The sequence below is a fragment of the Dendropsophus ebraccatus genome, chromosome 4, assembly GCF_027789765.1.
Source record: "Dendropsophus ebraccatus isolate aDenEbr1 chromosome 4, aDenEbr1.pat, whole genome shotgun sequence".
In the NCBI taxonomy this organism is placed as follows: Eukaryota; Metazoa; Chordata; class Amphibia; order Anura; family Hylidae; genus Dendropsophus; species Dendropsophus ebraccatus.
Window position 1 is genome coordinate 134,013,094 of NC_091457.1, and position 21,845 is coordinate 134,034,938.

The window sequence follows — 21,845 nt, forward strand, 5'->3', positions numbered from 1 at the left end:
GGAAACAATCGGCTGGTTAGAAGCATCTAACCTGTTGATATGTCCATATATTGCACGGGGCTCTGAAAATGAAAGTAAGTTTCTAATGTACATCTTTGGATCCATTTTCAGGATATTAGCCATTCTTTTAATATGCTAATGAGGTGTTTTGGTGCACTGGGGGCGGGACTACTGCCCTCAGTGCACTGATCCGCCCTGGCTGGCCCAACCTTTCTAATGAATATCAGCAGAGCGGGCCAGCCAGGACAAGGCAATGGTAGCCCCCTCCCTAGTGCACCAAAGATGCTTCTAACCTACTAATAGATTTCCTTTAAAGCATTACTGTAATTTGCAGTTGTTTTGACATGTCCACAGACACGTTAAAAATTACTGGTCGCACCAGGACTCACTTCTGAGACCCACTGCCGGAAGGAGTGAGTGTCAGTGCATCGGCAGGACATCCAAATCATTCATTCCATAGACTATAATAAAGTGAAGTTTGACAGCCATGGAGAGATGTGCGCTGTCATGAACTTCCCACCTGCTGTATCTTTGGATTGTAGCGTGTCTCTGGAGTAAAATATAGAAGGAGTAGGCATGTTTTTCTAATCCTAGAAATCCCTTTTAGAAAGGTTATTCTGGTGCATAAAATGTATGGTATTTTGATGGGGGCACAATAAAAATAATAATTAAAAAAAAGTTATATTCCCCTAGTGAGACGTCATCCAGTCCAGTGCTTGGCTAAGCGGGCAATTCCTGCTGAGACTACGCTAACTCAGAAGCAGAAAAAGGAGATAAAAGTGGGGACAGGATGATGTAGGGGACCAGGGTAGGGATTTCCTTTTTTATTTTTGTTTTGCCCCCAGCAAAATATCAAAAATGTTATGAGCCCAGATAATCCCTTTGGCTAGGTTCACACTATGTAACTGTGCGGCTGTATTTTTTATGCGGCTGTAAATGTGCGGATGAAACTCCGGCCGTGGGAAAAAATAGACATGCGGCTCAAAACATACGGTCATTTACTTGGAAATCTGGTTCAACTAAAAATAACAAATAAAATCTTAAGAAAGTGATGCAAACACCTCTGGATGCATCTGGGAAAGCAGGGAACACAGTTTACATGAATTGCTATTACCGGGGTTTGCGATCCTCTGCAGTATGCCGATGTCTCTCATGGTTAATCTATTAAAATAATAAAACACATTTTCGTTGTAATAAAGTGCCTTTCGTTGTTCACTAATTAAATTTAAACTAATCCATCATTTTGCAATTAAATATACTGATAAAATAAATAGATATATAAATAAATGTATATTTATATATATATTTATTTTTTGACAGTATATTTAATTGCCAAATGATGGATTCGTTAGAATTAAATTATTGACCAACGAAAGGGACTTTATTACAAAGAAAATCTGTTTTATTAATTTAAAATATTAACTATTAGAGGCATCGGCATTCGGCATCATTGCCGGCTATTTTTGAAGTACTCCGTACGGACCGCCTGTCAATCCTCGGCCGCATGTCCAGCCGCAAACAATGGTCTTGTTCATTTTTTTACGGGTCCGTTTACGATCGGGCCGTAGATTCATACATAGTGTGCACTGTGCAGCCGTATATCCTATACTTTCCAGCGTACGCATGAACCACCAAAAATACCGCCGCACAATTACAGCCGCAAATACAGCCGCAAAGTTACATAGTCTGAACCTGGCCTTAAAGTGTATACTACAGTACCATAGTCCGTCAACTATCGATACTGAAATCTTTTTAGTTTACTGATATATATATATATATATTCGTAAATCGTAGTTACATTTCCTATGGTTTACAGTACCTGCAGTAGGTATTAACATCTAGAGTAGACAATATCAGACTGACTATAATAGGCACTCCAACAGTCTCAGCTCTTTCATGGGTTCTACGTAATAAGCCCAGAGCTCACACATTTCACTGTGCTAAATTGATATATGGGTCACAATGTATGGGTATTTCTTTTATGAATTAGTCTGTGTAGGAATCCCAAAAGAAAAAAAAAAACAGCAAAGAGAATCGTGGGAAATGACTCGTGGAGAAGGCAAAGCAGTCGACAGACACCTTATTAAACGGAATTTATAGCTTCAAGGTTCCGTATAAAGTATCTTGTGAAAAGAAGGTCAGAACAGGCAGACAAATGAAGCGCTGTAATAAAGTTCAGTTAACTAATCACTAGTTCGGCACCAACTCTGCCATAAAGAGTATCTGCCGATGCTGCTCACATTATTTATGTCGGCAGGAGGCCAGTAAAATTAAAGTGTAAAGAGGCCTATAAATTAGTTGTGAAATCCCTTGCTGTTCTTCAGATATCATACATTTACTTTTTATATCGAGTGGTTTTTGGTTTTTTTAGTTAGTCACAGCACCAAGTAAAGCAGGCATATCAGACAATCTAGTAATGATTACAGGCAGCATTTGTGTATTGTTAGGAAACCACATTATGTGTAAAATCCTTATATCTCAATCATCTATCTCTGGCCTCAATCATCTATCTCTGGCGGCCTGCAGCTTTCTTCAACCAGGGTTTCGGGATCCCTGTACAGGGGTTCCAGCGGTTGGATACCCCCCATCTGTTAGTTATGCCCTATCTTGTGGATACTGTAGATACTGTAGGACATAACTTGTCCAAATGGAAATACTTCTTTAAGTGACCACATTTCTTTTTTTATTCTCTTAAAGGGGTACTCAGGAGGGGGAAAAATTATTTTAAATTGACTGGTGTCAGAAAGTTATATAGATTTGTAAATTAATTTTATTAAAAAATCTCAAGCCTTCTTGTACAGCAGCTGATAAGTACTGGATGCCTTTTTTTAAAATAGATATAACTAGAGATGAGTGAACTAGTTCGGCTGGTATGGGATCCGGTTCGGATTTATTTTCCTGCTTTCTAAAATTCGGAGCGGACTTCCAAAAATCCGAATCCGACCGGACTTTTGGAAGTCCGCTCCGAATCTTAGAAAGCAGGAAGTGTTCTGGGCGGGAAAAGCTCTTTCCCATGATGCCCAGAACACATCCAATCAGCACTAGTTGCACTAGTCCACCCCCTGTGTGACGTCGGTATTGCTTTAAGAGGAGCGGTCACATGACCGCACAACACAGTCTGCACAGAGAGAGGAAGGAGACTGATAGCAATGCACAGAGCTCGTCAGTGACAAAACGCTGCTGCACTGAGAAGACATTGTACAAAAGCAAAAACAAAAAGATTATTAGGAAAGCGGAGAGGAGAAACATATAGCGATTGAGAGAGAAAAATAGAGAGGGCGAAAGATAGATAGGTAGATAGATTAGGCATAGGAGAGCAAAGGGTGCACAGAACAAAACGTGCTATACAGATATACAAGTACTATACTTCCCCTCTTGCGACAGTGTATATGACATATGTATTTTCCTGAGGCACAAATATATACCTTGTGCATGTGTGTAGAATAAAACGCTAAAAAAAGTGCTATACAGATATACAGGTACTATAGTTGGACCCTTGAAAGAGTGTATATGACGTAGGTGTTTTCCTGAGGCACAAATATATACCTCGTACATGTGTGTAGAATAAAACCTTTTTCATGCATAGACCCTGTAATGGTGAATTTCCTGCATAGACTCTGTAATGGTGAATATTGAAGTAAAAAAAAAAATGGACTTTGAGATATTGAAAAGATTATGATGTTACTGACATGCAGAGCCCTAAATTCAACCAAATACACTATCCCCATATCATATAGATGCCTTAAACTATGAAATCCGAAGAAATCTGAAATTTGATCGAACTGAACTTTTCATAAAAATCTGCAAGTCCGATCCAAACAAACTTTTGAAAATTTGGAAGATATAACTTCCAAATCTGTATAACTTTCTGGCACCAGTTGATTCGAATTTTTCTCCAGAGTACCCCTTTATTGGGGTTTTTCCAAGATTAGAAGTTATTCTCTATCCACAGCTGATCAGTAGAGATCCTCCAACAGTCATAAAAACAGAGGTCAGAAATCCCCCAAATTAATGGAGTGGTGGCTCACATGCTCAACCCCCAGTCCATACAATGTTAATGGGACTTTTGAGGTTCAGTGCTCGGCAATGTTCTTCTGAACAGTGGGGGTCTCAGCAAATGAACTTCCGCTGACCAGCTAGCTATCTCTTCTCCTGTGGATAGAGGATAATTTTTAATCTCTAGATAATCCCTTTAAGTCCATTGACATAATGTTGTTGTGTATCATATAACAATATCATGACAATTATTATCAAACTTACTTTCTATTTTTCTACTCATCTTTCTGATAGGTCTATCTGCCGTTTTAGATAATTTTATCCTACACCATTTGTGAGTTTAGACACTGATGTTTACCACTAAGGATTGGCTTACATATTTATATCAATGGTGTTTAAAAGGATCAAACTGGTTTATAGACCATGGAAACAAGGTATACCACAAGAATTAGGATTCTCTGATAATACAGAGACACCAGGGCAAAAAGCTCCAGAACATTATGCCTTAAACTTCACATTTAGATTCAGACAGGGATTTTTACATTTAACCCCTCATTGTGATCAGGTATTGTCAGCTAGGTTGCCACAGGACCACCAGGAAAGATACAGGGAGGGCAAGGCCAGTGAGCCCTGGACTTGCCCCCCCCCCCCCAGTTGTCCCTACCTACTTGTTTCAACACAGCCCTAGGTGACTGTGGGCAACTGTGCAACATCCCCTAACCTGTTCCTAAGGTGTAAAACACAAAGCTTAGACAAGACATACAAAACATCAAGGGATGGTGGTAAGGGCTGGGGTCAAACCTAATGAAAACTTGGTACAGAATCAGAATCCAAAGAGTAATCAGAGGTACAAAGACGAGATCAGATAACCAGCTATAGAGATTCTTAGATATAGATACAGGGTACACTTAGCACACTCAGGTGAGATTAACAGCTAGCACAAGAGTTTGGGTTACTGAAGTGTTTATGGGATGCCAGGAACCTGCCTCAGGTGAGATTTGACTTATCTAGCTTCTTCACATTTGAAAGTCCCTTTAAAGGAGAAGTCCAGCGGGGAAGTAAAAAATCACTAAGGCCAGGGGATTGGAAGAAAATAAAAAACATGTTATGCTTACCGCTCTTGGAGCCTGTGCTCTACCAGTTGTCATTTTCTCTCTGTTGCCGGGTATGTCACGACTAGGAATCACAGACTGGTGGGATATAGTCAATCAGTGACTGCAGTGGTGTCCCGCCCCAGTCAGTGACTGGCTAAGCAAGGCATCCATTATAGTCACCTGTCTGGTCAAATTATAGTCATCTGTCCCAGCTCCCACACACAGCCACCTCCTGGACCCCACCAGCTTTCTTCTGAGCTCCCATCCAGCTGATGAATACCCCACTTAACCAGTCAGTGACTGGGGTGGGACACCACTGCGGTCACTGATTGACTTAGCTAGCTAAATCCCACCAGTCTGTCGTGGATCTCTTGTCATGACGTACCTGGAAGCAGAGAGAGAATGTCAGCTGGTGGAACGCAGGCTCCGGGGGCCGTAAGCATAGTATGTCTTTTATTTTTTTGCCACCCCCTGGCCATAATGATTTTTTACTTCCCCGCTGGACTTCTTCTGTACCTAAATCCGAGGCAAGGTAAGAGTGGATACATCTGGTTATGAGCAATTAATAATAAATTAAATAAAACATATCTTATTAAGCACATATCTCATATAATGTTTATAAACCAGGCTAATCCTATAATCCAGTCTGATTTTTTATTTTATATAAAGGTTTAGCATTAGAGATGAGCGAACCTGGAGCATGCTCGAGTCGATCCGAACCCGAACTTTCGGCATTTGATTAGCGGTGGCTGCTGAAGTTGGATAAAGCCCTAAGGCTATGTGGAAAACATGGATATAGTCGTTGGCTGTATCCATGTTTTCCAGACAACCTTAGAGCTTTATCCAAGTTCAGCAGCCACCGCTAATCAAATGCCGATTGTTCGGGTTCGGATCGACTCGAACCCGAACCCGGTTCGCTCATCTCTATTCAGCATCTGTTTCATTCTTCGAGTTGCACTGCAGCTCATTCAGATATATGTCTGCAGCCTTGTGCACAAATATCTATAAATCTCAGTATCAATGGAATAATTACCACTTGATTGCTCTTTCAGACACTGAAGATTGTAATGTCTTTTTTCAATCATGTCTTCCTGTGAGCTTGTTATTCCAGCAGCAGCTTTCAATACATTTACTTAAAAGCTGAATGTACTGTATAGTTCCATGGACAAAATGGACTGGGTTATAAACACCAGGCACCACACTGTGTCTTTTACATATGCTCACATGATCGGTATGATCTGAACTGAGGATAATGTTCCCATTGTTTTTTTATGCATTGTTTAAAGTGCAAACTTTTTGATTGTAAATGTATAACAAGAGGAATTTCTGATATATACAGTGGTGCCTTGGATTACAAGCATAATTTGTTCCGTGACCGTGCTTGTAATCCAAATCCACTCTTAAGCCAAAGAAAATTTTCCCATAAGAAATAATTGAAGTTCAGACAACTTGTTCTGCACCCCAAAAATAATGATTTTTTTTTTATTCTGAATAACAAGAACAGATGTAACAAACATTTAGAACCATCTGAATATGTGATATAAGTTACTGTACAGTATAGCAATCAGCATGTGGAGTATAAATGTATAGTAACTGCATAAACCTGAAAAAACTGCCGCAGTTTGTGGATACAGGATAGACATGTAGATCTCCATAATGCAGTAGCGAAGTACAATAGGCTAGAATAGAGCATTGGGGAAGGGGTGTGTGTTCAGCATGGACCAATCAGGAAGTAAGAATCACAGAGCTGTGCAGGAGGACAGTGACAGAAACTTCTCTATACAGCATTGTGTATAGCTGAGTATAAGTGTAGGCACTTTATAGCAGCAGTGTGTATAGCTGAGTGTGAGCGCAGGCACATTATAGCAGGAATGGAAGGAATAGGAAACACAAGTGCTGACAGAGACTGCAGGGAGTAGAGGGAATTAGCAGGGCAAATGTAGGCACATAAATGCAGTGCTTACTGTCCAGGGAGAGGGGGGTTAAAGCTATAAAGAGATTACCTCCACAGTCCCGTCACCTAATGTAAGCCCCAGCTTGAAGTAGATCTGCCATGATTTGGAAGATGAGGGAGACTTCCTGGGTCAGAGTACATACAGGGCTGTAGACTACCCTGTGCAGGCAATGCCTCTACCCCCGATCCTGCTTCCACCCAGTACAGGGAGCTCTTAAACCAAAGCAATGCTCTTAAACCAAGTTACAATTTTGAAAAACTAAGCTCGTCTGCAAAACGCTCGTAATCCAAGTTACTCTTAAACCAAGGTACCTCTGTATTAAAATCAAGATTATATTTGACAGCACAGGGATCAGGCACTGACGGGGCATTTCCTGCCCACACAGGACATTAATAGAACTAGTAAAGAAGAGGACTATGGAGAAGACCAGGCGCTGTACAAACCAGCAGGGGAGCTACATGATGTTTTGAGGGTTGAATAAATCAAATTTATTCCCTTCTAAGCATTTCTGACTTCTGGCAAATGTATGAGTATGCTGAATATTTGGAAACTCTATTGTGTCAAGTTGAATAAAGGGGTGTGAATCAGGCCCAGCGTGTGAATATGAGACCAGTGAGTGTGTGTGTGTGTGTGTGTGTGTGTGTGTGGGGGGGGGGGGGGGTGAATCAGGACCAGGGAGTGAATATGAGACCAGTGGGGGGAGGGGGTTTGAATCAGGCTCAGGGTGTGAATATTAGGCTGAGGAGGTGTGACTTAGGCTAAGGGTGTGAATATGAGGCTCAAGGGGGTTAATATAAGACTAGGGAGGCGTGAATCAGTTTACGGTGTGAATATGAGGCTGAGGGGGGTGAATATAAGGCTGGGGAGGTGCTAAGCAGGCTCACGGTGTGAACAGTGTCGGACTGGGGTATCTGGGGCCCACCAGAGGAAATGATCCTGGGGGCCCACCAATGAACAACCAGTGAGACACGCCATGTCAATCAGTGTTTGTGCAGGTTCTAAAGCTGGGGGCCCACCGGAGGATCCTCCGGTCCTCTGGTGGGCCAGTCCGACACTGGGTGTAAATATGAGGCTGAGGAGGTATGAATCAGGCTCACATCCCAAAATATCTTGGGAAAGGGCAGATGTGCCGTCAAAATAAAAGCCTCTCACTCAAGGGCGCCTCAGGCTACAGAATGAGAAGTAATGTCTTTTCATGAGAATACACCTTTGGCCTCTGTTCACAAAACAAGATAAATAAAGGCCATTATTACAAATTGCAACACTGGCCACTATTTATTAAAAGTCTGACATAACAATATTTCTTATGGAACAATGGCCGCAGTATATACACCTTGGTCCCTGTTCTGTGCAGCCGCACGAAAAACTTGCCTAACTGCCGTACTTGCGTTGTTTGCTATGGATAATTGGAGCGCGGGCACACCCGAATGTGCCTGCATTACAATTAACACAAAGTGAATTTTATCGGCAGTACCGGCCTAGGTGAACATCCCAAACAGCGGCTGTTCTGTGACATGGCCATGTCACAGAACGGCCACTGTCTTACAGCGTGTGGACTCAGCCTTACTTTGTGATTGGTGTAATACAAGGGCGTAACTACCACTATAGCAGCCATAGCGGCTGCTATGGGGCCCGCCACATCAGGGGGCCCCATGACATGCTCCTGCAATACACTGGGGCCCCTCAGCCATCATTATTTGCAGCACCAGGTGGCCCTGCTGGCCTCCCGGGTTTTGCAAATGTCCCTGCACTCCTGACCAGCGCTTGCAGTTATGTAGTTATGACTACACTTTACGGCTTAGTGGTCAGTCAGGGGGCCCAATCAAAAATTTGCTATGGGGCCCCACCCTTTCCAATTATGCCCCTGGTGTAATACCAAATGCATCTAAAAGGTGACAGCACAGCTTTAGTTGATCCCTTTATAGTTTTTCCTTACACGGTCCATGCTACAGTTCCATATACTGTACAGCTGGGGGCTGCGGCCACTACTATTCAGAGACTGCAGTGATAGAGCGGTGCTGTGGCCCCCTCAATCATAGGTCAATCATAGAGTCAGATGGCATCTCCTTTTGTTCCTGTCCAATCTTGAAAAGAAATAGTAAATGACAGCTACTATATATGCTATCACTCTCTGTGTGATGAGAATACATATGCCTTTAAGGTTATTGTTATAGTTAACTGCCAATAGATTGTTCAATTAAAATGCAGCAATACGTTTGCATGAGTCCTCCTTGAGAGATAGAAACTGGCATAAATTCAGGTGACAGTCCTAATAGGCTTTAGTTTTTAGAGTTGCAGGGCTCCTACTTTGTATGATATCTGACAGAATGAGTTCTTTTCATCTATGAATTAAACAGAATGATCCTCTTAGTCCCTCGGCTGTACCCAGCTCCTTTATCTGTGTTACCTCTATCGCACAGTGACTGAAGGCATCCTGTGTGCACTTGTCTCGCTACAAGTGGGTCATTCATCCCTCCTCTTTCTGGTGCCTGCTGACAGTTTTATCTAAGCGGTTTGTCCCGCTACTTAATTATATGCTTGAAGTTCAGACTCAGTTAACACTTTGACTTATGAGCATTTTATATTTACTTGTAAGGGGCTTGCTGTGGTCTTCTAGAAGAATAATTGCAACAATTAAACAGATGGATTTTTTCCTATTCACAACCTTAACTAAAAAGCTTGATGAAAAATAGCCATAAAATACGATTAGTAGTTGCACAGCAAACCTGGTCGTACAGATCCTTAAACACTGCAGAACCCTTTGCAAGTGTTCAGACTGTCAAATTGTCACATCCTTCAGGTACTCCTGAGACATGGTGGCACTGGATTGCAAGTGAGACATGAGTATACGTTTTCTTTTTTTCTTTTTTTTCCGTCCCTTGCCCCAGGCATAGATAAACATTGGAAATATTTGGAAACTCTGTTGGGTGAAGTTGAATAAAGGGGTGTGAATCAAGCCCAGAGTGTGAATATGAGGCCGGTGGTGGTGGTGGTGGTGGGTGAATCAAGCCCAGAGTGTGAATATGAGGCCAGTGGGGGGTGAATCAGGCTCAGGGAATGAATATTAGGCTGGGGAGGTGTGACTTGGGCTAAGGGTGTGAATATGAGGCTGAGAGGGGTGAAAATAAGGCTGGGGAGGTATGAATCGGTTTAGTGTTCGAATATAAGGCTGAGGAGGGTGAATATAAGGCTGGGGAAGTATTAAGTGGGCTCAGCATGTAAATATATGGGGCTGAGGGGGTATGTATCAGGCTCACATCCCCCTAAACATAGCACTCACACCTCAAGATACTTATATTTTGCAAAAGGGCAGATGTGCCATCAAAATAAAAGTATCTCACTCAAGAGCGCCTCAGGGTATAGAATGAGATGTAATGTTTTTTCATGAGAATACACCTTTGGGCTCTGTTCACACAACTTTTTTTTTATTTATTTTTTTTATAAATAACGGCCATTATTGCAGATTGCAACACTGGCCACTATTTATTGAAAGTCTGACATAACAATATTTCCTATGGAACAATGGCCGCAGTGTATACATTCTGTATACAACTTTGTCGCTGTTCTGTGCAGCACTTGGATGTTCATTTTACAAGTAAATATAAAATGCTCATAAGTCAAAGTGTTAACAGTGTCTGGACTTCAAGCATATGATTAAGTAGCGGGACAAACCGCTTAGATAAAACTGTCAGCAGGCACCAGAAAGAGGAGGGATGAATGACCCACTTGTAGCGAGACAAGTGCATGCAGGATGCCTTCAGTCACTGAGCGATAGACAGAGGTAACACAGAGTCTATTCCACGTGCGGAGATGCGCATAAGCGCGAGCAGGTGATCGCACGGTTTGCATAGTGTGCACATACTCTTAAACAAAAATTATAGCAATGTGAATTAGTTGTAAGAGCTACGGTCCTAGGGTTGAACCAAACTACACAACCAAAACAGGGCTGTAAACAGTTCACCTTTGTGTGAGTAAACAGCCAGAAAATATCATCTATATTGGTCAGGTCTGCTATGGTGGTGTTATCCAGACACAGTGTGGCGGTATTGGTCAGGTCTGGTATAGCGGTGTTATCCAGTCACAGTATGGCGGTATTGGTCAGGTCTGGTGTGGCGGTGTTATCCAGTCACAGTATGTGGTATTGGTCAGGTCTGATATGGCGGTGTTATCCAGTCACAGTGTGGCGAAATTGGTCAGGTCTGGTATTGCAGTGTTATCCAGTCACAGTGTGGCGGTATTGGTCAGGTCTGGTATGGCAGTCAGTGTGGCCGTATTGGTCAGGTCTGATATGGTGGTGTTAAATGTGACCTCTGGAGCTATTACCTACCAATCTATCATGATGCTAATTAGTGAGTGAAGATGGGGCATCCTCAGGTTTAGTGCTAAGGGCAGCAGCAGCTAGTAATACTGCTCTGTATACATGTACTGTATAGATGGAGTAGGGGGTCCTGCATACCTGTAGTGTCCTGTATACCTGTACTGTATAGATGGAGTATGGAGTCTACCAGTTATTTCTGCAGATGTTGTGAGGCAGCTGCCCTAGCAACCATAGCTTCCTGTGAAAATGAAAGTAGTAATCCTATTGGTTGCTAAGGCTCCCAACTGCCATTTACTGCTGGGCAGAGCTGCAGCTAATTATGTCACCTATGTGTGCAGTGTGGACATTCTCCCATTCATTTCTATGGAGCGGTCTTCCGCATCCCCCTCCTCTCCTGTACATCTGGCAAGGACGGGACCTTCGCTCTAACCTTCCCGGGCACCCAATGTATCTGTGGGCTAAATTTGGGGTCAAACGGTTCAGGCGTTTGGAAGTCTATATGGGACAGACAGACTTTTATTTTTATGATATAGATATATCCACTTTCAGTATTACGCCACTATCACAGACTATCAACTATAGACTCCAAACACAATATAACCGCTTTGTATAATGGAAAAAATACTCGGACAACTTATTTAATATACAGCCGTATATTGGATATAGAATTGTTTTTACAACAATAGAAATAAAGGGCTGGTCAGCACCTTTACTGGACGCAGACTGCACAAATTTGTGGTAGCAAGATAAAAGATATTATCCCACAATTAGAGTTTACAGCTGTATACACTATCAGTGGGTATACACACTCTGTATACACAATGCCTGTCTCACAACAGCTTATACAGTGGATACACACTGCCTGTCTCACAAATGCTTCTACAGTTTGTGTATACACTGCCTGTCTCACAATAGCTTATACAGTGTAGACACACTGCCTGTCTCACAACTGCTTATACAGTGTGTGTATACACTGCCTGTCTTACAACAGCTTATACAGTGTAGACACACTGCCTGTCTCACAACAGCTTGCAAATGTCTGTTTTTATATAGTTTCAGCCCTAACAAGGGCTTTTGTGGGTCCCTTCCTACCTAACTTCACCTAAAACCTTCCTCTCCCTGCTTTACAGACTGTCCCTCTCTAGTTCCAACCAGCAAGTGACGCAAATCTCAAATCACTATTCTTTTATTCAAGAGGTCACATGGTTTAGCCAGCCAATCACAGTTAGAGTTTTTTTTTTTAAAGTCCTGCCTACTCCTAGTGCCTGTCCCTACCCCCTGCATGTTTATTGGCTGGAAAAAAGCGCCAGGGGATGAAGGAGGGTGAATTTTTACTGCGTTTTAGCACAAATATTCGACTGCGGTCGAATACCTCAAATAGCGCACTATTCAATCGAATAGCTGTTCGATCGAATAGTATTCGCTCATCTCTGTTTATTTCATATCAAAAAGGAACATTTAAAAGTCCATGTTGCTGCAAGTGACCGCTGGCTTGCAGCAATATGAACTTTTAGCTTTTTATGAAATAAAGAATTCACCTTTTAACTAGATTTGGAGTGATGGGGTTATGTGAACCTACACAACATCTGTGTTTGCATGAATTTTTTTTCTGGATACTCTGTTTTCCTTCTATATTCAAAATATACACTAATACAGTAGAACTAGTATTAGGTTTACTAAAAACAGAGTTACAGATGGGGGAGATTTATCAAATCAGTGTAAAGTAGAATTGGCTCAGTTGCCCCTAGCAACCAATCAGATTCCACCTTTCATTTTTCAAAGAATCTGCGAGGAATGAAACTTGGAATCTGATTGGTTGGTAGGGGCGACTGAGCCACTTCTACTTTATACCATGTTGGATAAATCTCCCCTAAGTGTTTTTTAAAAAATGGCCTATTATTTAAATCAAGTTTGTTATGATTGTTCTATTATTTGGATGGTTTTTTGGATGATGTGATTTCTAATTATCCATTTTGACCACTAAGCATAGTGGCAAACTGACACTTCTTGCTGGAGAACACTTTATAGATGTCTAATAATTCGACAGACAGGATTACATTGAAAAATGGCACCAATATATAAATTAGGACAAGACTAGTCACAATCATGTATTTGTCAGAGTCTAGCCCTATCCGCTCCCTGAACAGGTCACAGAGCATGTCCAGAAAACTCTCCCATAGAAGTCAATTGGTCTTTTTTCAATCAACTATGGCTATTCCAATGGGGTGTGCTGTATTGCATATGGATCCCCACCCTAACCCCCTCAAAAAAAAAAAAAAAAGTGTACAATCAGTAAAAAAAATGAATAAGGTGGACAGTATTATTGTTCATTAAATGCTTATTTTCACAAAGAAAGAACAAGAACAGTTTAAGATATCAGAGGTAGGAGATCCATATTGTAATCTCTTTCTTTCTGTTGTTTGCTTTCTAAGTATAGAAAAACAAAGCTATTCCATTGTGGTTAACCATTGTGTTGTTATATTTCAGACGTAACATGCATCAAATGACAGATGGCTTGGAGAAGCCAGGTCAAATTAGATGGCCACTAGCAATCACCTTAGCCATTGCATGGGTGCTGGTCTATTTTTGCATTTGGAAAGGAGTTGGCTGGACTGGAAAGGTAATTTACTAGTTTGGGTTGTTTACTGGCAGTTTTTTTTTTTTTTTTTTTTAATTGAATAAATGTTATGTATATTTTAAAAATTTAATTAAAGGGGTTATCCAGGCCTAGAAAAACATGGCCACTTTCTTCCAGAAACAGTACCACTCTTGTCTTCAGTTTGGGCATGGTTTTGCAGTTGAGTTTCATTAAAGTCTCATTGTCGATATAACGAGAGATGAGTGAACTTTTTAAAAGTTCAGTTCGGCAGGTTCGCCGAACTTTAATGTAAAGTTCAGGTTCGTCCGAACCAAACTTTAAACAAACTGCACTTAAACAGCTAAACGATTGCAGGCAGTTCCAGAAGTTCACTCATCATACATACCTGGTGGTGCTCCCCTGGTGTCCTTTTCTGGTCCTGTCTTCTCTGGTGATAGCTCGCTCAGCCAATCACTGATTAACTGGGAAGGGAAAGCACCAAGGCCAGTGATTGGCTGAGTGGGTCATCATTCAACATCACCAACATGACCAACAAGAGGACACTGGGGAGCGCAGACAGGTAAAAATTACTTTTTTTTGTTGTTTTTTAGATGTGCGGCCAGCATCTTCCCGAATTTGTTTCGAACTTTGCGAAAAGTTTGGTTCAGTAGTGAACTGAACTTTTTGAAGTATTCGGAACTCATCTGGTTTCGGGAGGCTCGGCTTGTTCATCTCTAGTTATAAATTCCAAATTCTAAATCAACAGAGAAAGTGAAATAAAGCATTTGCAATTTACATGAATTATTTGTTTTTAGTTATTATGCTTTAAAACAAAGCTATAATTACTTGAAATCCAGGTCCAGTCTCCTGAAGGTAGCTTTGAAGTCTTGTGCTGGTTAAAAAAGACTAAATGCAGGAAGTCCTGGTCGTCTGCTTTCTCACAGAGAAAGCAGTAATTTGATAGATGAATGCATGGAGCTGTGACATTCTGTACTGGATAAGACTTCATGTGTTTAGTTTCTTTTTTGCAACCAGCACAAGAATAAAAATCTGCCTTTAAGACACTGGACTTAGATTTCTGGTAAGTATAGCTTTGTTTTACAGCATATACAGTACTGTTGATTTAGACTTCAAAAGTTATAATGATTGTGACGCGTTAAAGTGAATTGAGATGAATTGTAATACCACACACAACCTGAGGACAGGGGTGGTTCTGTTTTTGCAGGAAAGTAATTGCTTTTTCTAATCTTGGATAAAGTGTTATTCTATTTCATATGTAGGTCTGTGATGCATGAGGTTGCAAAAATATATGTTTTAATATATTTGTTATGTAATTGCTTGCTAACTTTCACAGAGAAATCGGCTGCGACACTCAGTAACTTTGTAGCCTATGGCCCTGCATTCTCGCAACAGATTTTCAATCCACTGCAAGAATATAGTAACAGCCTTATTTAACTAGTTAGCTGCTGCTTAAAATAAAAAATAAAAATAGCCCATGCTTACCTACCCACGTGGGTTACTAAATTCTTGCAGTGGAAATAAAATAGCTCTAGCGGTACCGAGTAAAGCAGCAGATTTTACTACAAAACTTGCACTGTGAAATCTGTTGCGAACTTCGTACGTGTGAATGCACCATTAATACCATAAGGCATTTGTAAGGTTTGTTCTAAGTACAGATTGTTTTGTCTCAAAAAAAAAAAAATAATAAATAAATAATAATAATTATATATATATGGACTTCCTTTCCATTATTTGTCTATCTCTTATTGTTATGCCATGAATGAACTGAACAGGCTGGCATTGTACTGGGAAAATGATTTACAGTATATTGGTATAGATGGCATGCGAAGGAAGAATGAGTTTCTCATGCACTGGCTTTGCAAGGTTCTATGTGAACAGAAATAAAAGAAGTAACTGCTGCTGACATGAGAAAGAAGCCTTGATTTACTTTTCATTCACGGTGCACATCTTCTGGAGGATAGAGACAAGCTCACAGATTGCAGATAGACAGCCCAGGCTCCCCTTCACCCTCCTACATATACCTAGCTTTAGCTAAGCCAACTCCCACTTTCTGTGTTCCATCTTGGTCTCTCTATTACTAGAGATGGACTGAGCCTAATAGAAGGCCATGAATCGCAGATCGCACAGAACTGAGGTTTCTAGTGGCCAAGACTTTAGAGCAGGGGTAAGGAATCACGTTTTGTAAATTACTATTTAAAAAATATGTTGGGAATCATGTAGGCTATCAAATAGAGGGAAACTGTTAGAAAGTGACAATTTGAGCAGCTTATTGTATTACTGTTGTCAATAGAAGACAAGGTCTCTTTTTATTTAAAATTATCCTTTATTCTGATTACAAAAATATCTGTTTATCTGTTCCTTTTTAGGTGGTCTACTTTTCTGCGACATACCCCTACATTATGCTGATTATCTTATTCTTCCGAGGTGTTACTCTCCCTGGAGCCGTGGATGGAATTTTATTTTACATCACCCCAGATTTTAGTAAACTCTCAGATTCAGAGGTAAAAAAAAGCAACATGTATTAATTTCTTAGATACGAATCAGCGCAATATCTTTGCAATTAATTGATGCAATTCTCATCACTGGCACAGGTGTGGTTGGACGCTGCAACTCAAATCTTTTTTTCATATGGTTTGGGACTTGGGTCCTTAATTGCCCTTGGAAGTTACAATCCATTCCACAACAATGTTTACAGGCAAGTAAAATATTCAGATTTTTTTTTAGATTGTTTAAATTGTTTATTGTTTGTATGAAATATGTATTGTCAAAAATGCTTTGTGACATTAATGGGTATTCTGGCCAAAATAAACTGATGAGCAATCCACAGGATACCCCATCAGTCCCTGATCAGGGGGCCAACACTTGTCACCTGTGCCGATCAGCCATTCACTTGAACAGGAGCTGAGCTGCAGTTTCAGGTCATGCCCACTACACAGTGAATGGAGACAACTGCCTCCGGCCTTGATCACTGTGCAGTGCGGGCTCTGAGCAGCTGATTGGCATGGGTGCCAGGTGTTGGCAGTCTCCCATCAGTGACTCATAAGCTCATTAGTCTATTTTGGGGAAAAAAAAATGTTAAGGAGATTTTTATGTTTTAAGCTTTCATATATAGATAAAATAGGCAACAAATAAACATCTGCCAAATTGGCATCTACCGAAAATTAAAAAGCATGGGTACTCCAGAGAGTTCATAAATCGATGTGTCAAAAAATTATGAAGATTTGTAAATTCTATTTTAAAAAAAATCTCATGTCTTCCAGTACTTATCATCTGCTCTATGCACTGCAGGAAGTGGTGTATTCTTTCCAGTCTGCCATTATGCTTTATGCTGCCACCTCTGTCCATGACGGGACCTGTCCAGAGCAGTAGCAAAACGGATAACCCCATAAATGATTAAAAGTCATGTGTCGTACTATGTTTTGTAACATGTTGTGAATGTTGTGATTTCTCTTTTTTAGAGACTCGATTATTGTCTGTTGCATCAATTCTGGCACAAGTATGTTTGCAGGTTTTGTCATCTTTTCCATTGTTGGATTTATGGCACACGTGACTAAAAGATCAATAGCACAAGTTGCAGCTTCAGGTACGATTATTATTTCTGGTTGTATATTTGTTGTTCTATTATCTTTACATGACTACAAGGACTGAATTATTTTCTGATCCTGATAACAAAACAATACGTTGCCATACGTTAAACACTCTCTTCTGCTTGTTGTAATGGTCTCCTTTACCCCTACCAATGACTTCTTGTCAATGTCAGAGTGACCCACAGGAAAGGGGGATCTTTCAATTGGCCTTACACTCACTTCTATTTGGGCCCTGTCTATACTTTAATAGCTTTAGAGCAATAAAAAGTGGATTCCTATAATCAAAATGAGACCTTGCACTGCTTAAAGCCTCAGAGGCTCCCTGGTTGATTGTTGAAGGGGTTAATAAGTATAAACCTTGGGATAACTCCTTTAATACAGCCCCTGGTTTTATGGTTGTTATTTCTCTCCTGCGGTGCCCTTGACTGCTATTCCTCCCCTCTGAGAAAGACCATGCTGGTCTACTCACCATAGTATATTATAAAGCACCACACAGTGACATATGCATGAACACATCATCCCTAAATCACTGGCAGAACCCGATACTGTATTCCTATCGCTTGCTACACTAAATTACAGTAGCTGTAATAAGCCAGTGGCCTTTAAGCTTAGACAGGCCGTTCTGAAGCTCCAGCATGCAGGACCCGGGGAGAAGAAGCCCGCAAAAGGAGCCCTGCAGCATGGATAGGTAATGTATAGAGTTTAAGCAAGGGTTGCAAGGACATCGGTTACGATGTCCCTGCAGCCCTTCTTAAATGATTATCAGGCCGTGTAATAGGCCCAGTAAATGAGTGCCGATCTAGCAGATTGGTGCTAGTTTACAGTTATTATCGGGCCCCCATTGGCCTGTGTAATAGGACCCTAAGTATGTGTATTGTTTGCAAAGATATATGTGTGTTTGTGTGTGTGTGTGTTTAGTGTTTATTTCTCTCAGAGAGAGAGAGAGAGAGAGAGAGAGGGAGTAAGAGAGAGCGTGAGAGAGGGTCTTGTAGATATAATACATTTTAAGGACTACTAAAAATAAAACAACCTATAATACATGGCTTAACAGTGTACCAGACTAAGGTGGATAATGTGTGTATATAGCAGAAATGTGTATATGTATGGGTCCAAACAATATATCTAGCATAAATAGAAGCAGCACTCACCAGCAACTGTCATCTTCTTGCTTTATTGTAGAAACAACATGAAATTCATGATGGGAACAAGTTTAGGTGAGGGAGGACAAACACATCACACATACCAGCGACGGCCGTTTCGCGCGCTTGCAAACTTCGTTACGGCTAGGTACCGAAACGGCCGTCGCTGGTATGCGTTGTGTTTTTGTCTTCCCTCACCTAAACTTGTTCCCATCATGAATTTCCTGTTGTTTCTACAATAAAGCAAGACAACAGTTGCTGGTGAGTGCCGCTTCTATTTTCTATGCTGATATATTGTTTGGATTGCGACTATTTCAGCTGAGCACCATCAGTGTCATGCTATATACTATCTACCTCTGGGTCTTGGCTTGAGCGTGCTCTATAGTGTATGAACTGAGCGGTAGTGCCAAACCACATTTGTCTCCCTTGTTATTGACTGTATATGTATGTGTGTGCACTTCAACAGTTCAGTATGTTGCTGATTATGTTGTTACATTTGATGTATGGATTATTTTATGGCTACTGGAGATATGATATAAATTCTAACCAAAATTAATTCCTTAAATGGTGCTTCTAGTTTAGTGTAACATTTATAATAATTAACTATTATGTTTTTTCAGGACCTGGACTGGCATTTTTAGCTTATCCAGAAGCAGTTACCCAGCTGCCCATTTCACCTCTCTGGGCTATTCTCTTCTTCTCCATGTTGCTGATGCTTGGAATTGACAGCCAGGTATGACGTCTCAAAATACATATTACCAGTGTCAGGCTGGCCCACCAGAGGACAAGAGGATCCTTCGGTGGGCCCCCAGCTTTAGAACCTGCAGTAACATTGACTGACATGTTGTTTCTTACTAGTTCTTCATTGGTGGGCCCCTAGGATCAATTCCTCTGGTGGGCCCCAGATACCCCAGTCCGACACTGTACAGTATATTACAACAGAATGCAAAAAAAAAAAAGAAGATTTGTCTTCTAGTAACTATCTAGTATCTATTAAGCATTAAAATGTGAAGTTTTAATGTGAAGTATTTAAATGACCAGTAGGTCTCGCTCCTAAGATCTGCTATGATACCTAGATTGAACAAACAAACGGACATTGTATAGTCCCCTGGATGATGGTATTATGTATGATGCAATAAATATGGCTATACATAGTAGTTTCTATAATAAACATAAACCAGATGGCAAGTATGAACTGACCCTAAACTTGTATGCTGGAAAGGAAAGGCATTCCAAAAAGGTCCAAGCACAATAGTAGCTGCCACAATGTACTGTATGCAAAATGTCCTAAATGTTATAAAACAGCCGTTTTTCTTGAGCAATAAAAAAAAAGGAAGATATGAATTGTTGTAACCCTAACCCTATATGCTACCTTGCATGTTCCAGGTAGTCTTATTAAGCATGTCAGCTCTGTTATACTAGTTATTAGAGTTGAGTGAAGCAAATCCGGCTAATCAAAAACCAAATTCACAAAAAAAACAAAATAGCGGCCGCACATCCTGTCTGGAGCATCACTGGACGGGAGAAAGAAATTAACCATAATCCCTAGCCCCCGTCCAATTAGCTGCAGGCCCCTCTGTGATGTCAGCACCTCCCCTTCTATATAAGGCGGTTCGCTAACTGAAGTGGCCAGTCGGCTGTGTGTGGAGGAGAGAGCAGGATGGCTGCAGGAAGTTACAGCAGAGCAGGGAGAGACTAAGAGGAGAGGACAGGAGGGCTGATTGTGGGTGATTTTTTGTTGTTTTTTGTTGTTGTTGTAGCTGCCAACCAATTTTCCAGTTTATCAAGTAACAGGGTGCCTATAGGAATTCACTGGGACCATAATAAGTGCTCGCACTCCACTCCTACCGTGTTTCATTAGATTGGATGATTGGCTGGATTTAAAACTGTGATTTTCCAATGTTTGACACCTTTACAAGAATATACTTTAAAGTCCTACTTCTGTAATACTCCCTGTACTGTAACTACTATAGTATGGCTTAAATTTGTTAAGATTCGATTTGTGCATAGTAACAAATTTGGCCCAAAATTTGCGAAGCTCACGAAACAAATTTCTGTCTGCGTTGCTCATCTCTACTATTTATGTGTTGCTGGCTTACTTCCACTTTAGCAACCCTCTGGCCTTTTGTCCCCTGTCACTTTAAATGGATTATTCTACTATCAACTTTTTTTTTTACTAATTTGTTTACTGCTGCAGCTGTCATGAAGCCCCAGTCTCCAATATACTGTACCACACTTCCATGATAAAGGTGGCAAGAGCCATTGCTTTCTCAGCCAATCCGTGGTGAGGTGGGACATCACTGATTGGCTACGTGGGTAATGGCTCATGCTGACCCTGCTCCTGGATGTGTGGTGCATTAAGGACTGGAGCTCAGTGACAGTGGCCGGAAAGCAAGGAAAGTGAGTATGCAGGTGTTTTTCTTTTTTTTTACTTGCCTTTAATAACACCAATAATGCGCAGCTGTACAGTTTAAAAGCTGCTGTCAGTTGACAATTAAATAGTTAAATGACGGACATGAGCCTGATCGCTGATCGCTGATAGCTGATAGGTCATTAGCAGTGACTGCCAGCTGTAAATAACACTTTATACCCACACTTTGAACCCACTTTATATCCCCCTTGACATCATGAAGAGGTTAAAAAAACTGCTATTAAGATTTAAGGTATCAAAATGATTGTAATATCACGATTCCCGGTGCTCCAAAGTGACCATGCCACTGCTTTACATATGAGTGCACAGTCTTGACAAGTGCTGCGGTCATTTTCTGAATAGTTGTCAAGTCATACGAGGAAAGTAGGTCGCTATACGCCTCAGGGACTGAGAAACGATCAGTGAGAAAAATATTTCAATGATAATGTCTGCAGTAAATATTATCCAAAGTCTTTTGAAGTCCTAGGTCTTTATGGAATGTGGACTATTTGTAAATGACTCAACAGTAGATAAAGTTGTATTATACATTGTACATTTGTTGCTGCTTACCGATGGTAAGATCTAAGTATAACAAACCAAGTAAAAGTAGATTTCAGTATATGCCCAACAGCAACTAAATACACTATGACAAGTCTCATCAATCATATTAGTGATTGCACATGTTGTCCTTGGAAGATTACAGTGTTCATCCACATCATCATATATGTATTTAAGTTTCTGCATGTT

At 40.9% G+C, this 21,845-nt stretch overlaps 1 protein-coding gene across 1 annotated transcript in view; it reads left to right on the forward strand.

Moving 5' to 3' along the window:
- SLC6A1 (solute carrier family 6 member 1) overlaps nucleotides 1-21,845 on the forward strand; it is a 94,128-nt gene that overhangs the window by 59,026 nt on the left and 13,257 nt on the right. Inside the window, exons 5-9 of the mRNA XM_069967074.1 lie at nucleotides 13,851-13,983; nucleotides 16,329-16,463; nucleotides 16,554-16,657; nucleotides 17,421-17,545; nucleotides 19,309-19,421. Coding sequence (XP_069823175.1) covers nucleotides 13,851-13,983; nucleotides 16,329-16,463; nucleotides 16,554-16,657; nucleotides 17,421-17,545; nucleotides 19,309-19,421 — 610 coding nt within the window. The remainder of the gene's footprint in view (nucleotides 1-13,850; nucleotides 13,984-16,328; nucleotides 16,464-16,553; nucleotides 16,658-17,420; nucleotides 17,546-19,308; nucleotides 19,422-21,845) is intronic.